We start from the raw sequence: 15908 nt of genomic DNA, 5'->3' as shown, positions 1-15908 counted from the left end.
TCAAGTTAGGACAACTAAGAATATTTCTCTTGTTTTTCTTGATTACTCTCATTTTTCCATCAGTTCAATTATTTAATATGTTTTAACTTTGATACAAAAGTTAAAACAAAACAATAAAAAAAATGGTTTTTGTAATTTTAAATTAAAGATATATTAGTCTATTCCACTTGAAGATGCTGATACATCAACATTTTGTGACACTGACGTTGTCATTTGTCATAATGAAGAGCTGAATAACTTTTATATATCAAACATAAAAATTATATTGGTATGTTATAGTTATAGATTGTATTATTGTGTTCGACAGCAAATATAAATATGTATATTTTGCTATACACATAAAATACAGTTGTATAATTTGTTATACATCTATACATATACAAAAGAAAGCAGTTGTATACAAAAGATTAATTGTATAATCTGTGTAGTTTAAAACGAGAAAAAGAGAAAACCAAAAGAAAACTGGGTAAGGGAATATTTGTATTATATAATTATAAATGTATAGACCGAAATGTATGTATTTGTGTGTGTATATACAACTCTCTCACTTTATACAAACAAAAACACAATTTATATATTTCTTTGTTGTTTGTATAAGCGAGAGAGGCAAACGAATGTGTGTGTATATATATATATACACACACACACACATATACACACAATTTCTCACTTTATACAAACACAAACGCATTTTATACATTTGTGTTTGTATAAAAGCAAAATAGGTGAGCGAGACTGCCATCAAAACGAGAGTAGCAAGCAAAATTCCACCAGGGAGAGAGGCGAAAATAACAATAGTTTGTTATAGAGTACAATTAAATCAAACTATATTTATAGCATTTAATTTGAATTAATAATTTGCTCTTCTTTTTTTCGTCCAGTGTCCGGTACCTACATTGGAGCCCAACTAAGTACAAATTCAAGCCCAAAAATCTCACACTGAGGGTAAAACGCCCCCTAACAAAATCGACACCATACCAAAGGGGACTCAGACCCGAAATCTCTTAGGATTAAGGATGAAAGAGTACTTCCCACTCCTTTCGCAACCAATGACCCTTTGTTCCACACTCCTTACCTTGTAGAGTAGTATTTAGGATGATAATAACCTATTCATTCTCATATTTATTTAAGGAAAACTTGTCTATAAGTACAGTTTGACCAAACTTACATAGTAACACAACATGAACAATGTACCTGTGCTATGCAGTGATACTCCAATTCTGAAGTATTTTTAGTGTCATGCATGACATCTGTGCTTGTTGATTCACCATTCTTTAGTCATTAGACAAAGCAAAGTTTTTAAGTTTTTTACAGAGCAACATCATTTCACTAAGAAAAACAAAAAGATATAACTCAATGTATGTAATAATACATCAACATATTACACAAAAAGCTGTATTTTGAACATCAAGTGATTAAAAATAACAAAAGTTTAGAAAAAAAATCTTCATGACCTCAGTAAGCTCTGAGCAGCTTCCAAACTCAGTTCTTCATCCACCTGAAAGTCGTAAAGTTTTCCAGCATCAAGTTACGGCACAAGTTTTTAGAAACATACACTTTTACCAAATCCAAATACGGAGAAAGCAGGAAATTTTCTGCTTGAGATTAGTGTGCTTACAAGTTTCCTGTAAACTTGTCGAAATGTCTTGCAAAATTCTTCGGCTTCTGCTGGATTCATCTGTGTAAAAAGTCAGACAAAACCATTTGTTAGTCACAGATGAGACCACGTTTGGTCTTTCATAGTAGGTTGAGATATTGTCATTGTCAATGAGGCGGAATGAAAACCATGTTGGTCTAATGGTCAATGATGTGGAATGGAACTATGGGGGATCAAGGTTTAATTTACAGCATATGCAAAAATATTGATTTCTTCCATTAGCCAAAGCTTGGTGGATAGAGTTTTTTGATACTTGTGTTGGTAGGAGGTAAGAGACTAGTAGGTACCCAATAGAATAGTTGAGGTACGCACAATCTAACTCATACACCACCATCAGGGAAAAAATATCATAGCAGGATTATATATTGCACAGACCATCTAATGAAGTTCTGTTCAGAACATTCTCAATCATCTCACTAGCGTTACAATTTTTGTAAAGATGTTCTGTTTGAATACTCTTCCTCAGCAAGATATGATAAGAAACAAAAAGGCATCCAATGCTTGTAATTTGAATATCCGTCATTCTCCCCCCTCTGTGAGAACCTTAATCAAGGAGCACCCTAGTCACCAGCGTATACCATTTTGTTGATGTGATGACTGCCTTAACAAAAGGAGACTCGTAGCTTGGTCATTTAGAAGCTTTATTCATTCATAGCTGTTCTGATCTAATCTCCGCTAGTCCCCTCCAAAGCATTATGTTAAATGGACCTTGGGCCTAACTCAACGCTAATAGCTAAGCTCAAAGAAAGGAAGATAGCTTATAAAGAGTCCAAATTCTCCTCATTCCATGGATGTGGGACTGAAAATGTAAGAGCCCCACATCGATATCAATTAAGTAATAATCTCCTTATATGGTCTTGGACAATCCTCCCTCATGAGCTAGATTTTGGGGTTGAGTTAGGTCCAAGATCCATTTTTACATGGTATAAGAGACATGCCCATTCCATTTCTTTGTTCACCAAAGTTGGGCCCCACGCTATATTGTCCACGTTACAATTAACGAGGTCTGGGCATTTCAGGGAGTGTAAGGGTAATTGGTATCCTTATATGATCTTACACAATCCTCCTCACGTTGGTTAGCTTTTGGGGTTGAATATGCCCAAGATCCATTTCTTTACACATAATACGACTTTGACTTAAACGTGGCGTAGTTTTAGCTATAATGTTCCGGTCTTCTAGGTCAGAAGAATTTCCAGGGTTAGTCATTTGAACTTTGATTTCTAATTTGTTTTCTAACACCTCTAGTTGAGCAGTCCCTGAATGTTGCCACCAAATTCAACTACTTCCAAGGGCGCAGGCTACCTAGAAAATGGGCAAATTGACACTTCATGCCTGTCGTTGCTTTAACTTGCATCAGTACTCACCAAGCAACCACTCAATTTCCCTTCTAATCTGAAGGTATTGATTTAGGGTTTTTTTATAGTAATCCTCTTTGATCATGAGGAAGAATTACCATTAACACAAATTTTGTTGATATTTCACCAAGTAAAATCATTTAAGACCAACTAACTGAGAGAATTATGTTACATGATGTATATTTATTTACAAGTATCATTATTGCTACTCCTGTACTATTTTATTATTTGATTTTATCATCACCTGCTGTTTGCTTAACTTCAGCTTGCATATTATTTGTTGTCAATACTGTTCATTCATTATTTTTTATGGCTTCTTCACTACTGTATTTCCATTCCAAACCTGTTCTATTATGCTTTACTTGAGCCGAGGGTCTTTCTGAAATATCTCTACTTTCACAGGGTAGGACAAGACCGCCACTTGTGGTATTACACTGGGTATGTTGATGTATAGACATAAGGAAACACTAAAGGAGTGAACTCACACCATCTGCTCGAGCAGTTAAGAGGTGTTAAGTATCTGCTCGAGGAATTATATGAAGGACCAACAAGTTCAAAACAATAAAACTGTATATACAGGCATGTATTCAAGCCAGAGTAAATTTGAATCTACTAGGTTTGACTGAAAATATCTGATAACACAGCATTGTGAAATTGTTCATGATGACTCTTGTGCAAAAAATCACATAACAAACAATCATAACAGGAGATACCTTTTTCTCCGCAGCTTCTTTTAGTTTGCCCCAAAATGCTTCTGTAACATGAAAGTGATTCAGTAACTGAGATCTTTCCAAAGTGGTGTAAGACATACAGATCAAGCAATCTCAATATAGCCCTAAAACTTTATTACCATTGATTGTTTTGAAATGGGCATTCATAAATAATTTCAATCTCTGATGAGGATAAAGTTTATGGGTTTAATTTTTCTTTTCATTCGTAAAAGTTCAAATAGGGTTTGAAACTTGATATTCTGACAAGAAGATTTGCTACTGTAACTTTAGGGGGGATTCCGAAGTGAGAAGAAAAAGAAAACAGTAATTTAAAACTGATTTGCATGATAAGAGAGTCGGAACCAAGACCCTAGATTTAATGCCAGATATTAAATGATATATCAATCTGTGAAAATATACACACTTCAGAAATGAGGCACCCGTAACACACTAATAGAATAGGTTGTACTGTTGCCAATTTCAAAATAAAATAAAATCGAGCAGGTTGTTTAGTTTTATGATCTAACAATAGCAGTATTTCCATGTAGCTTGAACAATTCTAAGGACATTGTAAGCAGCTTTGGTCATTTTCCAGAAAAAAATAACTGATAACGTCATTACATACCACCATGGCCCATTGCTCGAGTATTGGACTCTACTACACATCCCTTACTCTGACCATCTTGCAATTGCTTCACCTGATACCACTTTTGGCGTAAGAATAATAATCAAAATCTGAAAACAAAGCGTCAGATAATTATGTGTTGAGAAATTTCTGCCCTACCTCCTCTTTCTGCTTGGACTGGGAAGTTGATTGACTTGACGCATCCAAATCAAGCTGATGGGAGACGAACAAAATGCAAAGGAGAGTCAGGAGGTAAGATTATATATATGAAATAATGCACCAAAAGGCTGAAGAAGAAAACAACCATCAGAAATTAAATGACTAGCACGAGATGAGATCAATATGACGGGGATAAGCACGACAGAGATGTGGATATACTTGTCTAGAATGCACACTTTCACATCACAGATATTTGGAGAGTCTCATATGGGCGCAACCATTTCTATTTTCCCTCGGATAAACATGCTGAGGAGTTGGCAATTCTAATTTCTACCACTTTCATCTCTTCCTCATTTTCATCCAAAAAAATAAGAAGAAATAAATGGCACAAGACTTCAGCTTTTAGTTTCCCATCACTCTCTCCCATTTTCAGACCCTTATTAAAAGACTAAGATCGCAAGCCATGAAATTAAAAAAAAATAAAAAAATGGTATTCTAGTTTATAGAAGCATGTAAAAACATATGATCAAGATGGCAAGCCATGAAATCAGCCAAGAGAGTTCTTCGGTATTGTCTGGCATAACTGTTGAAATCCCCAATTTATGTCACCTAAGAGAATTTCTTTCTATAGAAAATAGAACAAAAATAACTAATAAGCCTTCAGGGGCTGGTATAGGGTGAATTTTCGTTGGGATCCGAAAAATTAATGAGTATGAAACTGTAGATTCGAGACAGAAAGATCCAAACAAGGAGAATTGCTATTTGTTGTAGTAACATCATTTAAAAGTGATGATAACCACATTACAATATGAAAACAATAGATGGATATAAAGACAATGTTAGACTATTAATTTTTTCACGCTTCAAAGGAAAGAAATAACAATTAGAGAATGGCTTTAAAAGCTCCTTTGAACTCCACCACTGGGTTCATACTTTACACAAACTACACAGGCCATTGCCCATTGAATTTCTAGTACCGCCAGGCCTACGACTAAAAAAATCAGCACTGTTTTGATCCAAGATTCCATAAGAAAGTTAGGATAACCAAACAACGACAACTTTAGCACGCGAGTTCTAAGTCATGATTAGAAAAAAGCAAATCACAAAAATTAAGAGAACAATTATACTTCATCGTTGTAAGCTCGTGAACAACCCAAGCGGCAAATTGACAAATATGTAGAAACGGAGAATGCTTACTAAGCCCCAAATATCAAGAAAACATTATCATCAACATGTCTCCTACAGTACTAGAAAACTACTAAAGAACAGCTAAAACAACAAGATTGTCCAACGGCAACTTAAATCAAGTCAACATATAATAACCTTAATCACCCTTCTTCATACCTTAATGCTTACTAAACCCCAAATTTCAAGAAAACAACATCACCAACATGTCACCTACAGTGCTACTAAAGAACAGCCAAAACAACAAGATTTTCCAACAGCAACTGAAATCAAGTCAACATATAATAACCTTAATCACCCTACTTGAGGACTTCTTTACAATAAAATAGTAAACAAAAACTATACATCAGCACAAAACTCAGTTCTAGCTATCCATATTTACAAAAGATCAATTGGATCAAACTATTTTCTTCTACAAACAAGATTTTTAAAACTAGCTCCTTTACCCCCAATAATGAAGAAACAGAACAGAATCAAACTTAATCTTCTTGTATCTAAACAATCACCCTAAACACCCAAAAAAGAATTTAATCAAGTGGGTACTAATTGAAAGAGATAATAAATCAAAACCCATTCATTCAATTTTCAAGAATGTATTAAAGATTGGATTTTTATAGAAAACAAAGAGTGTATCGAGATAGATAAAAGGAGAGGGCTTTGTTTACATAATAATCTGGAGAGCGAACGGCTGGGAAGAGCTCAAGAAGGCGTTGAAATTCTTGTTCATCCATATTCTTGATCCCTCTGCTGCGCTAAAACCCCCCTTTGTGTTTCTTCTTTTTTACTGCTGCCTGCTGATATCTTGGAGTCTATAGACACCATCTTCTTATGTTGTCTCTTCAATTTTTTGATTTTTTTTTTCTATTTTCGACCCGACACGAGATTCAACCGTTATTTTGAATTCAACTTTCGATCTTGATTTATAACTTGACTTTTAATTTCAAATTCGATTCACAACTTCAGTTAATCTTTCAATTTCAATCTTTTAAGTATTTTCATTTTTTTTATACTTAGCATAATCTTATTTGATGTGTTTTAGTTTTTGATTGACCAAAAGATTTAGAAAAAAATTATATTTTAAATTTAAATGTACGAAAATGTTATATATTTTTAATTATGTCATATATAATAATGTAATTTTAAAAAATTATTAAATATAAAAAATAATATTTTTTTTCTTAAATAAGTAATACAGGTCTTTTTTTGGACGAATTTATACTATTAGATAGAGATTTCTGTCTAATGGTCTTTAATTTTTATTAATAATAAAATAAAATCTTTAGCGTTAATATGTTACAAGCTAGGAGAGGCAGACTTTATCTTATAAATTTTAATGAGGTGACAAACTTCTACTCATTAAGAAGAATGAAGAAAATAAAAGATAGAGAAAACTAAATATTCTATAATTATCATAGAGTTTATTATAAACTCTATGATGGTATTGCAAATGTGGGTGCTTAAATGATATACGAATATAAATGTCAAAAAGAAGGTTGAGTTATCAATATCAGACTTACTTTTATATATCTATAAACTTAAAATGCAATCACATTTTAAGGCACAAATATTGAAGCTTTTGAACTTAATTTGATGTTCAAAAGAAGAGGTGAAACATGCTCTTCTTTATCGTAGACAATTTTTTGATAATGTTCAATAATTTTATTCGATTCTTTCTTCATAGTTTGTGGTGTTACACGATTCGAATGTTTGTCTAAAATTACTTTTCGCTTTAAATTGAAATAGCTGGAAATATATTGTATTTATCAAATTGTATGCCAATTTTTATACCAAAAATTGACCTCTTGAGATTATCCTTTGCAAAAAACTTTTTTATAAATTTAATTAAATCGATCTTAGGAGGACAATTTCATAATTTTTTTTAAAAAAAAACTAACCTCAATAGGTCAATTTTGATAAATATTTCTTTTTTTAAAAAAATATCGACCTCATGAGTTTGGTATGTTTTACTCTTTTTTCCAAATGATCAACCCTAAGAGATTAGTATTTTATTAATATTAATTACATAAATAATAATACACTAATCTCATGAGGTTGGTAATTTCTGACCTCAAAAGGTCGATATGTAATATATATGCCCAGATCCATAAAATTGGTTTAGAAACATGTCCTAGCATTGATCACTTCATATTTTTTTATTCTGACCAAGATTTCATCAATCTCGAAAGGTCATTTTTTTCCTGAGGTTGTCAATAAAAGACAATTCAATATAAGGATGTAAAAAAGCTCTATTAAGTAATAAATGAGACTTTTCCTCTCTCACAATAGTTGGTTATTACTTTTTCCGTCCACTTTAAATTGTCATGATTTTTTTTTTAAAATCAAACTACAAGATTTTGACTAACATTTTACGACGTATTCTTTTTTATATGCAAAAAATTATAATTTCTAGTAATTTTTGTATAATTTTTTAATCTACTTTTTTTAAAATATTGAATTAATATAATCAAATTTAATTTTGAAAATTAGTCAAATTGACTTTCAAAAAGTGCAACATGACAAATAAAAGTGGACGGAGGGAGTATTAAACAAAAAAGAACAATGACAATAGGAAAGAACAATTCCAACATAAGTTGAGCAAACATAAAGAAGGAGAATAAGGGAAGTATAAATCAATAATCACTTTGTATTAGATATATGCTGCAATGAGCAGCTTGATGTTGTCTAAATAATGGCATGTTCATTGTCACAGACAGTCACAAGTAGATTATTTATGGCCATATTTTGATAAGTATACACTATAGAAGTGGCATCTCTTCTACTCTATATTCTGGTTTTTGCACTTCTTGATGAGACCATTTGATCACATCTGGGAGTGGTTTACCTTCCTACATCTTGGATGCATCTGCTGTTACTCCGGTCAAAGCAATGGCTGCTTTGGATCCGGATGGGCGGTCCAAATGCTTGCTGATTAACTCCCCGGCTAGCAGGAGTTTCTGTAGATCGACATTGGTTTTAATCCCTAGACCATTGAGCATGTAGACAACATCTTCTGTTGCAACATTGCCAGAAGCTCCTTTGGCATATGGACAGCCTCCGAGACCAGCAACTGAGGAGTCGACTGTGCTAATACCCATCTGTGGACAATACGAGAACCAGTTATGCACTAAAAAACAGCAACTCCATGACAATAACCACTGGTGGACCCACAGGTAATGAGGGCTCTGGTATAATCCCTTTGTTGAAACTAGCGTTTGAAACTAGCGTAAAGACAATTGTGTATATATTCAAAAAATTTAATCCTCGACATAAGAAAAGCTTTTTGTGTAGTGGTGTGGTTCAAAATTGTACTAGTCACAGATTTGAGTCCCAGGAGTGGTGTTCATGCATCATTTTGTAGCTCCCTAGTAAGAATTCTTGGCTCCGGCACTGACAATAACCACCATTTCGTGCTTTTGTTGAGCATGACTATTATTCCAACCGGAAATTTATTGACTAGCACTCTATGTACATAATTCAAATGCAGTGAGCAAAAGTGAAATATGAATGTGACGTAAAATGTTAGATTTCATGGTCATTGGCAGTATTCGGTAAAGATAAGAACGAAAATTTTGGACTGATAAACAGAAGTTTATGAAAGATAAAAGGACTATTTCTTCATCCAGTTGTTAGAAAAGTCTGCCCCATAGGTCCTAGCATTTGTGGAGCTTGTGCCACTCTTATTTCGGTTGGAGAGGTTAGGCTTCACTAGAGGCCTTCCAACTTTGTATTTCCCATCCGTATGAGAAAAAACAAAACCAGTATGAGAGGTCATTGGGAATGCTGAATGCACATTGAAATTATGCGGCGCTTAGCCCTACTTTCTTAACTAAAGACAGTACTAGTAATCATGACAAACCGGAGGGATTATAATCTCTTTTTAACAATTTATACACCAACATTTACTGGTTTCCCAATTCTAGAAATCTATCTCTTCATGATTGTTTTATAAATAAAAACCAGAAAATCTGACTTCTAACTAGTGTTCTGCAGCTTAAAATTTCAAATGCTTAAGTAATATGACATGCAGTTACTTGTATATTTAGATTCAGACATATAGAAAGCTAGCATGAAAATTTTGCATATGTCTTCAACTAGATTTCCGATAGAAGAACTTACTTGGAGGGAAACCAAAATATTTGAAAGAGACTGTCCATAGGTATCATGAAAATGCACAGCAAGTTTTTCAACAGGAACCACAGCCATCACAGCTTCAAGCATAGGAACAACAGTTCCTGTAAAGAAAATAAAATAAAATGGAACAGACGTCAAGTCACTTCACAAATTTAATTTTTAGAAATTTTGTTTATTCGTCTCTAATCAACCCTCCAATTGCAAGTAAAATTTGAAGCTATAGTGCAACTCTAAGTTGTTTTTTTAGCACAATATGCTTGGTCAAACTGGGAAAATCCATTTTTTTTAGCTTTGGACCCTAAACAGAGAAATATTTCCGCAACATAAATAGCATATCAGTTGAATCATAATGAAAGAACCAAGGCATTTTTCAATTGTAATGCAATGCATAATTTAAAATATTACCTGGAGTAGCGATTCCTATTGTGTCTCCAAGGGAAATTTCAAAACATCCCATGTCATGAAGTTCCTTTGCTACATATGCCACTTTTGAAGGTGAAATCGCTCCTTCGACTGGGCACCCAATAGCGCAGGATACATATCTGCCGAGCATTGAAAGATCAAATTTAACTTTGTACCAAGTATGATGGTAAGACAAATGTTACAAGCTACAACATCCAAGCTGAAGCAACTAAACTAAGATTTCTAATCTTTTTTTCGCCTAGAGAAATATTGAAGTCCTCATTATGTCATTATTTGACTAAGCAAATCAAATTTAGAGAACTGAGTCCAATTAGATGACTCACTTCAAAATAATTGCCAGAAGGACAATGATTCAAAGTCACAGTGAAAACAGAAAACAAAGCGCAATTCCTTCAATATAAAAATATGCCAACACAAAATGCATGTCCAATTTGCAGAACCTACTTCAGTACTGAAGGAAAAATGGAACTAATTCAGGCGCGTGCTCGAGTATCAGATCTTTCATTACCCGCGAATTGGTATTGCCAGCTTTTTGGCAGCAGATGTAACAGCTCGATATCGGACAAGGCTCTCCTCAATGCTGCAATTGATGTTTGACTTTGAGAAAGACTCTGAAGCTGATGCAAAGACTGCTACTTCTTTCGCCCCAGCTGCAACAGCTGCTTCAAAGCCCTAACAGAAATTCAAATAACACCAATATAATCATAGAGGAAGAAAGTTGTAGTTTCTCAAGATCAAGAAAGGTTTCCCAACAAGTACCACATACTTTCATATTAGGTGTCAGTACAGGCAATCTGGCACCTTCCAGATCCTTAACTGCTTCCATTACATCCTTGGCATCCGACAGCTACAAAAAAATAAACAGGAGAATCAGAAAGAAAGGACAAGTTTCAAAGAGCCAATGCACAAAACAAAGCTATTGAATTTTCTGATCACTATACACTATAAATCATAGACTCAAAAGCAATCTTAAACATCACACACAAATTTTGTGATTGAAGTGTACCACCGGAACTGTATGCACAGAAGTTTCCTTGTATATATATAGAGGAAGAAGTACCTGAGGCACCCATTTTGGAGAAACAAAACCCGTCACTTCAACAACAGGTAGCCCACAAGAGACTAGTTTTTGAATTAATTCAACCTTCACTGATGTAGGAACAGTTTTCTTCTCATTTTGTAATCCATCCCTTGCACCAACTTCCACTATCTTCACATGATTTGGCATGCCATTGAACAACTGCTACCAGTCAAAGTAACAACCAGTCAGAATTAAAATGTTTAAGAAGGAGGATACATGAATCTGTGCAAGAAACAAAGACATTGAAAGAAGAGGGGCAAAAAGGACTTCAAAGAATTACCTTGAACGTTTTTCTCACTGTGCTTCTGTGGTTGCTGTAAGATTTAGGTTGACGATCTGTCGAACACTGTGAACGAGACACAGTTCCACATACTATATAATTCTTGCTAAGATTCTTTGATCTTCGACTTGAAATGACGTTGCGTGATCCATGCCTTCTCCATTTAAAGTTCTCTCTCCCATATTCGTCATTATCTTCGCTGAAGACAAATATATTAGGATAGTTATGGATCTTATACTCAAGCAATTCTAAAGGAAAAAATTTAAATTTTTCAGTATCTACATTGAGATGCCAAGTGTCAAGAAACTTGCTAATAATTTAGATAACAGTGTCTTCAAGACTAGAAAGAGGGCAATATTTTTACCAGTCATGGTCCTCCTTTGTCACGAAGAAGATAACATTCTAGCTACTAATTGTAACAGCTCTGTCTAAACATTCCTCAAGACCTTGATAGAAATTAGACAATTAATAATCCAAATAACAACACTAACCATTATAATAGTAATAAAAACAGATTCAGAGTTGTTTTCGCGAACACACTACCCTCCCCAGACCCCATTTGTGGGATTACACTGGGTATGTTGTTGTTGTTGTGCAATCATCAAGGAGATAGCTAACTTTTTAGTATTTACTTTATGCTAATTAGTGACAAAACATATCAGCCTATCTGAACCTTTTTTACTGAACAAAACCAGTGGAATCAGCAGGAACCTTGAAGTTCAAATATATTAAGATTATGCAAGATGAATACTTGGTAAAAAAAAAAAAGGACCGCAAAGTAACTAGTAAAGGAAACCTTTAAACCAGTGCAAACACAAAAACAGTACAAGAAAATGGGAGCATCACTATTTGTCACTAAGTTGTGCATAGAGAAATATTGGAAAGCACCACTGCAATCATGATATATGTTAGCTGTAACTTGTAAGAGTAAAAGTTTAAGTACTTACACACAGCTGTTGGAAGAGCTGCAATTTCTCCCATCAGACCAGGAGTCTCCCATTGCCATATCTTCTCCTGCAGGCCTGCAGGCACCAGATGAGAACCTCTCTACCCAATCAATGTTGCTCAAACTTGGCAACCTTTCGAGGTTAAGAGGCTCTTCCAAGCTTGACATTGTTGAAGGGGAGGAAACTACAGGAACCTGAAAAAAAAAAAACAAGACATAAATTCATCAAGAATCAGATCAACAAAAATTCATAAGTTTAACATGAATTCAGATCACAATTTTCTTCAAAGAAACAATTTTTCCTGCTCAATCCTTCCCATAAGACATCAAGATCACAACTTTCTTCCAATATGAACAAAATCTTTCCAGAAAACAAACTCATAACCCAAGAAAATTAACAAAGATTCAAACTTTAACACATATTCTTCTAAAACCTCAGCTCAATCTCAAATTCCAACTACCCAAAACAACCAATTTCCAGTCTTTAATTCTTTTCCACAAAAAAAACAAAGATGGGTAAAAAGACAAAAACTCACCTGAAATCAAGAAAAGGGTCAAACAAGAATAAAAAAACTCCAACTTTTCTGGGGTTTTCTCAGCTAATCTTTCCTCTTCTGGTTATGGGGTTTTTCTTAAAAACACAGAAGTAGAGAAAGAGAAGGAGAAAGGGTACCTACCCCACAAAGGAAACGTGATGGAGAGTTGTTGGTTCTCTTTCTCTGTTTGGTAATCAGTAGCTAATATATATGGTGTGTACACAAAGTTAAAAGACTCTTTGTGAAAAATACAAACTTGTCTTGTTTTACTACTATTTCCTTCTTGTGTTGTACATTGAATTGCCAACAAATTGGAGGGAGTAGGGTGGGGTAGGGGGGGCTATTAAGACAAGGGTGGTAGGTAGTTATGAGTTAGGCAGTTGGTCAAATTCTTTGCACAAATATTTAATGGCTTTAACTCCTATTCCTTTTTGGTCCTCAAAAAAGATTCATTTATTTGGTTCGAGATGACTCAGTTGATTCGGAGGGTGGTTATTGATGTGAACGACTCGAGATCGATCATTCTTCAAAGTGTTCACTCAAAGGACAGAGACTGTGACAGATGTTACGTTGTAGCGGTTGTGAATTATCAAAGGGGTTCCATTAAAAACTTCGTATTCATATCTATATACATTAATATAGAACATGTGTTAGTCAGTTCATTGTGGATATAATTACTCTATATTACTACCTAAAGTATACCTTCATTATAGAAAATTTTTTAAATAACGTATCGAAAAAGTGTTTTGTATCTGAAGTCAATATGTTATGCAGGTTGAATTTAGAAAAATAGGTGTGCAATTTTTTCAATAACACTTTGTTTGAATGATTATTACGTATTATTTTATGGTATATTGTATTATATTATTTAATAAAGACAATATTTGAACAAATTATATTGTTCTACATATTACATAGTGTCACACATTACTAATTTTATAAGATAAACCTTTTTTTTAAAAAAAAAAAAGTAAAGTATAAAATAGGATAAAGAATAAAGTATAATTATTAAAAAAAAACGAAAACACTAAATACTGATATTTGGGCTAATTAGTTTTCAGTAAAAATTTACATTTCCCTTAAAAAACGATCCAATTTGATCTTTTGATTAAAAAAAAAAATGATATAACCACACCAAATAAAACTTTTGATGAAATAAAATTTGAATAATAATCAAAATAAATATAATAAAAAAGTACTTAAACTAATAATATAATACAACTGTCATTTGCGGTACTTTAGGGGAACATAAATTTATTTTTAAACAATATTTAAATTGGTATTTTGAGTACAAAACAAACAAATTCACATTTTCTTTTTGGGGAATAATGTAATATTTGTATGGGTGGAAAATGAATATTTTTGTTGTTCTGTTAATTAAATACAGCTGTCCAAATTTATTGCTTTTATGGAGTAGATTTTGTTTTATTTTTTTTTTATAGATTCTAGAAGCATAAGAACCCATGCTTATTATTTTATTATATATAAAATTATTCTTTTTTTTTTTTAAGTAAACGATATAAGGTGCATAGTTTGGTGGGATAACGATCCGATCAAGTATATATAATTAGGTCAAGTAATATTTAACGATCTTATAGATTCATGTCATGTGTATTATATAATAATTTATGATTGAGATTCATTTAAATTTTATACTCATTATAATAATAGCTAATAAAAATAACAAAGTTATCAACTTTTTTTTTTAAAAAAAAAAACTATCAAATAAAGCAATTAAGTGTATCGAGCTAATATTTTTAAGTGAAAAAATAAGATTGACAGGAATATGCGAACTTTCTGACTTTTTATCCGCCAAACTTCTTCGGGAGTAATTTCACACATGGTTTCTCCAAATTCTGAAGTAATCTCCAAAAATAGATCAAATTTAAAAACATCATTGAATTTTAAATAGTTATTCAATTAAAGAACATGATAATACATTTTTAAAAAGAAAACTTATTTGGAGATTTTCAAATAATTATAAAAATATATTTATTCAGATTCTTTAAAAGTGTCAAATTCTTTAAAATTAGAATAATTTAAAAAATTCAATACAAGTACGAGATTTGACAGGTAAAAAGGTCAAGAAGTCTGCATATTTCCGTCAGTCTTTTTTTTCTTCTTGAAAATATTAACTAGGGTACACTTAATTATTTTATTTGATAGTTTTAAAAAATAAAAATAATTGACTGATTTGTTGTTTTTATTATTAAAATGAATATAATTTAAATGATTTCAACCATAAATTATTGTGTACCTATAAGATTATTAAAATTACTTGACCTAATTATATTTGACCAGATCTTTATCCAGTTTGATCAAACCTAAAATCTATCAATTTTTTTTTTTGGATTTTTAGGTTTAGATTAATGGATTCTGATTTTTAAATTTTTTTTATTGGATTCCAAATTGGATATCGGGTTGATATATCGAATTTTTGGATATTCAATTTTTTTATATTTTATATCTTATATTTAGTCCTATTCATTAGGCATTATTTATTTATATCCATATCTGATTTTTTTCAATTTTAATAAGTTTAATACCAATAATTTTATTAGGTGTGAGACACGATTATAATGTGGCAGACAAAATTTATTGGATTATTGAATTTTATTCCCCTATTTTGTCTCTATCTTTAACCTTTTTATTTTGTTTGGTACTTTCGTAAATACATGTTTAATTAAATAATAAAAGTAAATATCTAAATTTAATTTTACAATATTGACTTATATGATCGAAATTCAACTTTTGATTTAAAAATTTAGGGCAAAGATTATGATTGCGATCGTAAGAGATATTGAAGCTAAAACACAGTAT

The 15908-nt window shown here is 32.5% G+C and overlaps 2 protein-coding genes across 4 annotated transcripts; both read right to left on the bottom strand.

Annotated features, from left to right (window-relative positions):
* Nucleotides 1-1256: 1256 nt before the first annotated feature.
* Nucleotides 1257-6516, bottom strand: LOC101264177 (uncharacterized). 2 transcript variants are annotated; one of them, XM_004250856.5, is made up of 6 exons: nt 6357-6516; nt 4507-4560; nt 4348-4429; nt 3726-3766; nt 1619-1678; nt 1257-1498 (listed from the first exon to the last, which is right to left on the bottom strand). In XM_004250856.5, exons 1-6 carry the CDS (start codon nt 6420-6422, stop codon nt 1448-1450), a joined length of 354 nt encoding a protein of 117 aa, XP_004250904.2. In that variant the 5' UTR covers nt 6423-6516; the 3' UTR covers nt 1257-1447. The 2 variants fall into 2 exon arrangements, with proteins under 2 accessions (XP_004250904.2, XP_010313252.1); XM_010314950.4 differs by having other exon boundaries at nt 4348-4420.
* Nucleotides 6517-8315: 1799 nt separating this feature from the next.
* LOC101263871 (hydroxymethylglutaryl-CoA lyase, mitochondrial) lies at nt 8316-13498 on the bottom strand. Of its 2 annotated transcripts, none has more exons than XM_004250855.4 (9): nt 13089-13498; nt 12554-12747; nt 11607-11805; nt 11306-11485; nt 11012-11092; nt 10754-10917; nt 10228-10364; nt 9808-9923; nt 8316-8786 (listed from the first exon to the last, which is right to left on the bottom strand). In XM_004250855.4, the coding sequence occupies exons 2-9, from the start codon at nt 12718-12720 to the stop codon at nt 8538-8540; spliced, it is 1293 nt and encodes a 430-aa protein (XP_004250903.2). In that variant the 5' UTR covers nt 12721-12747; nt 13089-13498; the 3' UTR covers nt 8316-8537. The 2 variants fall into 2 exon arrangements, with proteins under 2 accessions (XP_004250903.2, XP_010313251.2); XM_010314949.4 differs by having other exon boundaries at nt 13230-13466.
* Nucleotides 13499-15908: the final 2410 nt, after the last annotated feature.

The sequence above is a fragment of the Solanum lycopersicum genome, chromosome 11 (assembly GCF_036512215.1).
Source record: "Solanum lycopersicum chromosome 11, SLM_r2.1".
Classification (NCBI taxonomy): domain Eukaryota; kingdom Viridiplantae; phylum Streptophyta; class Magnoliopsida; order Solanales; family Solanaceae; genus Solanum; species Solanum lycopersicum.
This window is presented reverse-complemented; position numbering and strand designations above follow the sequence as displayed.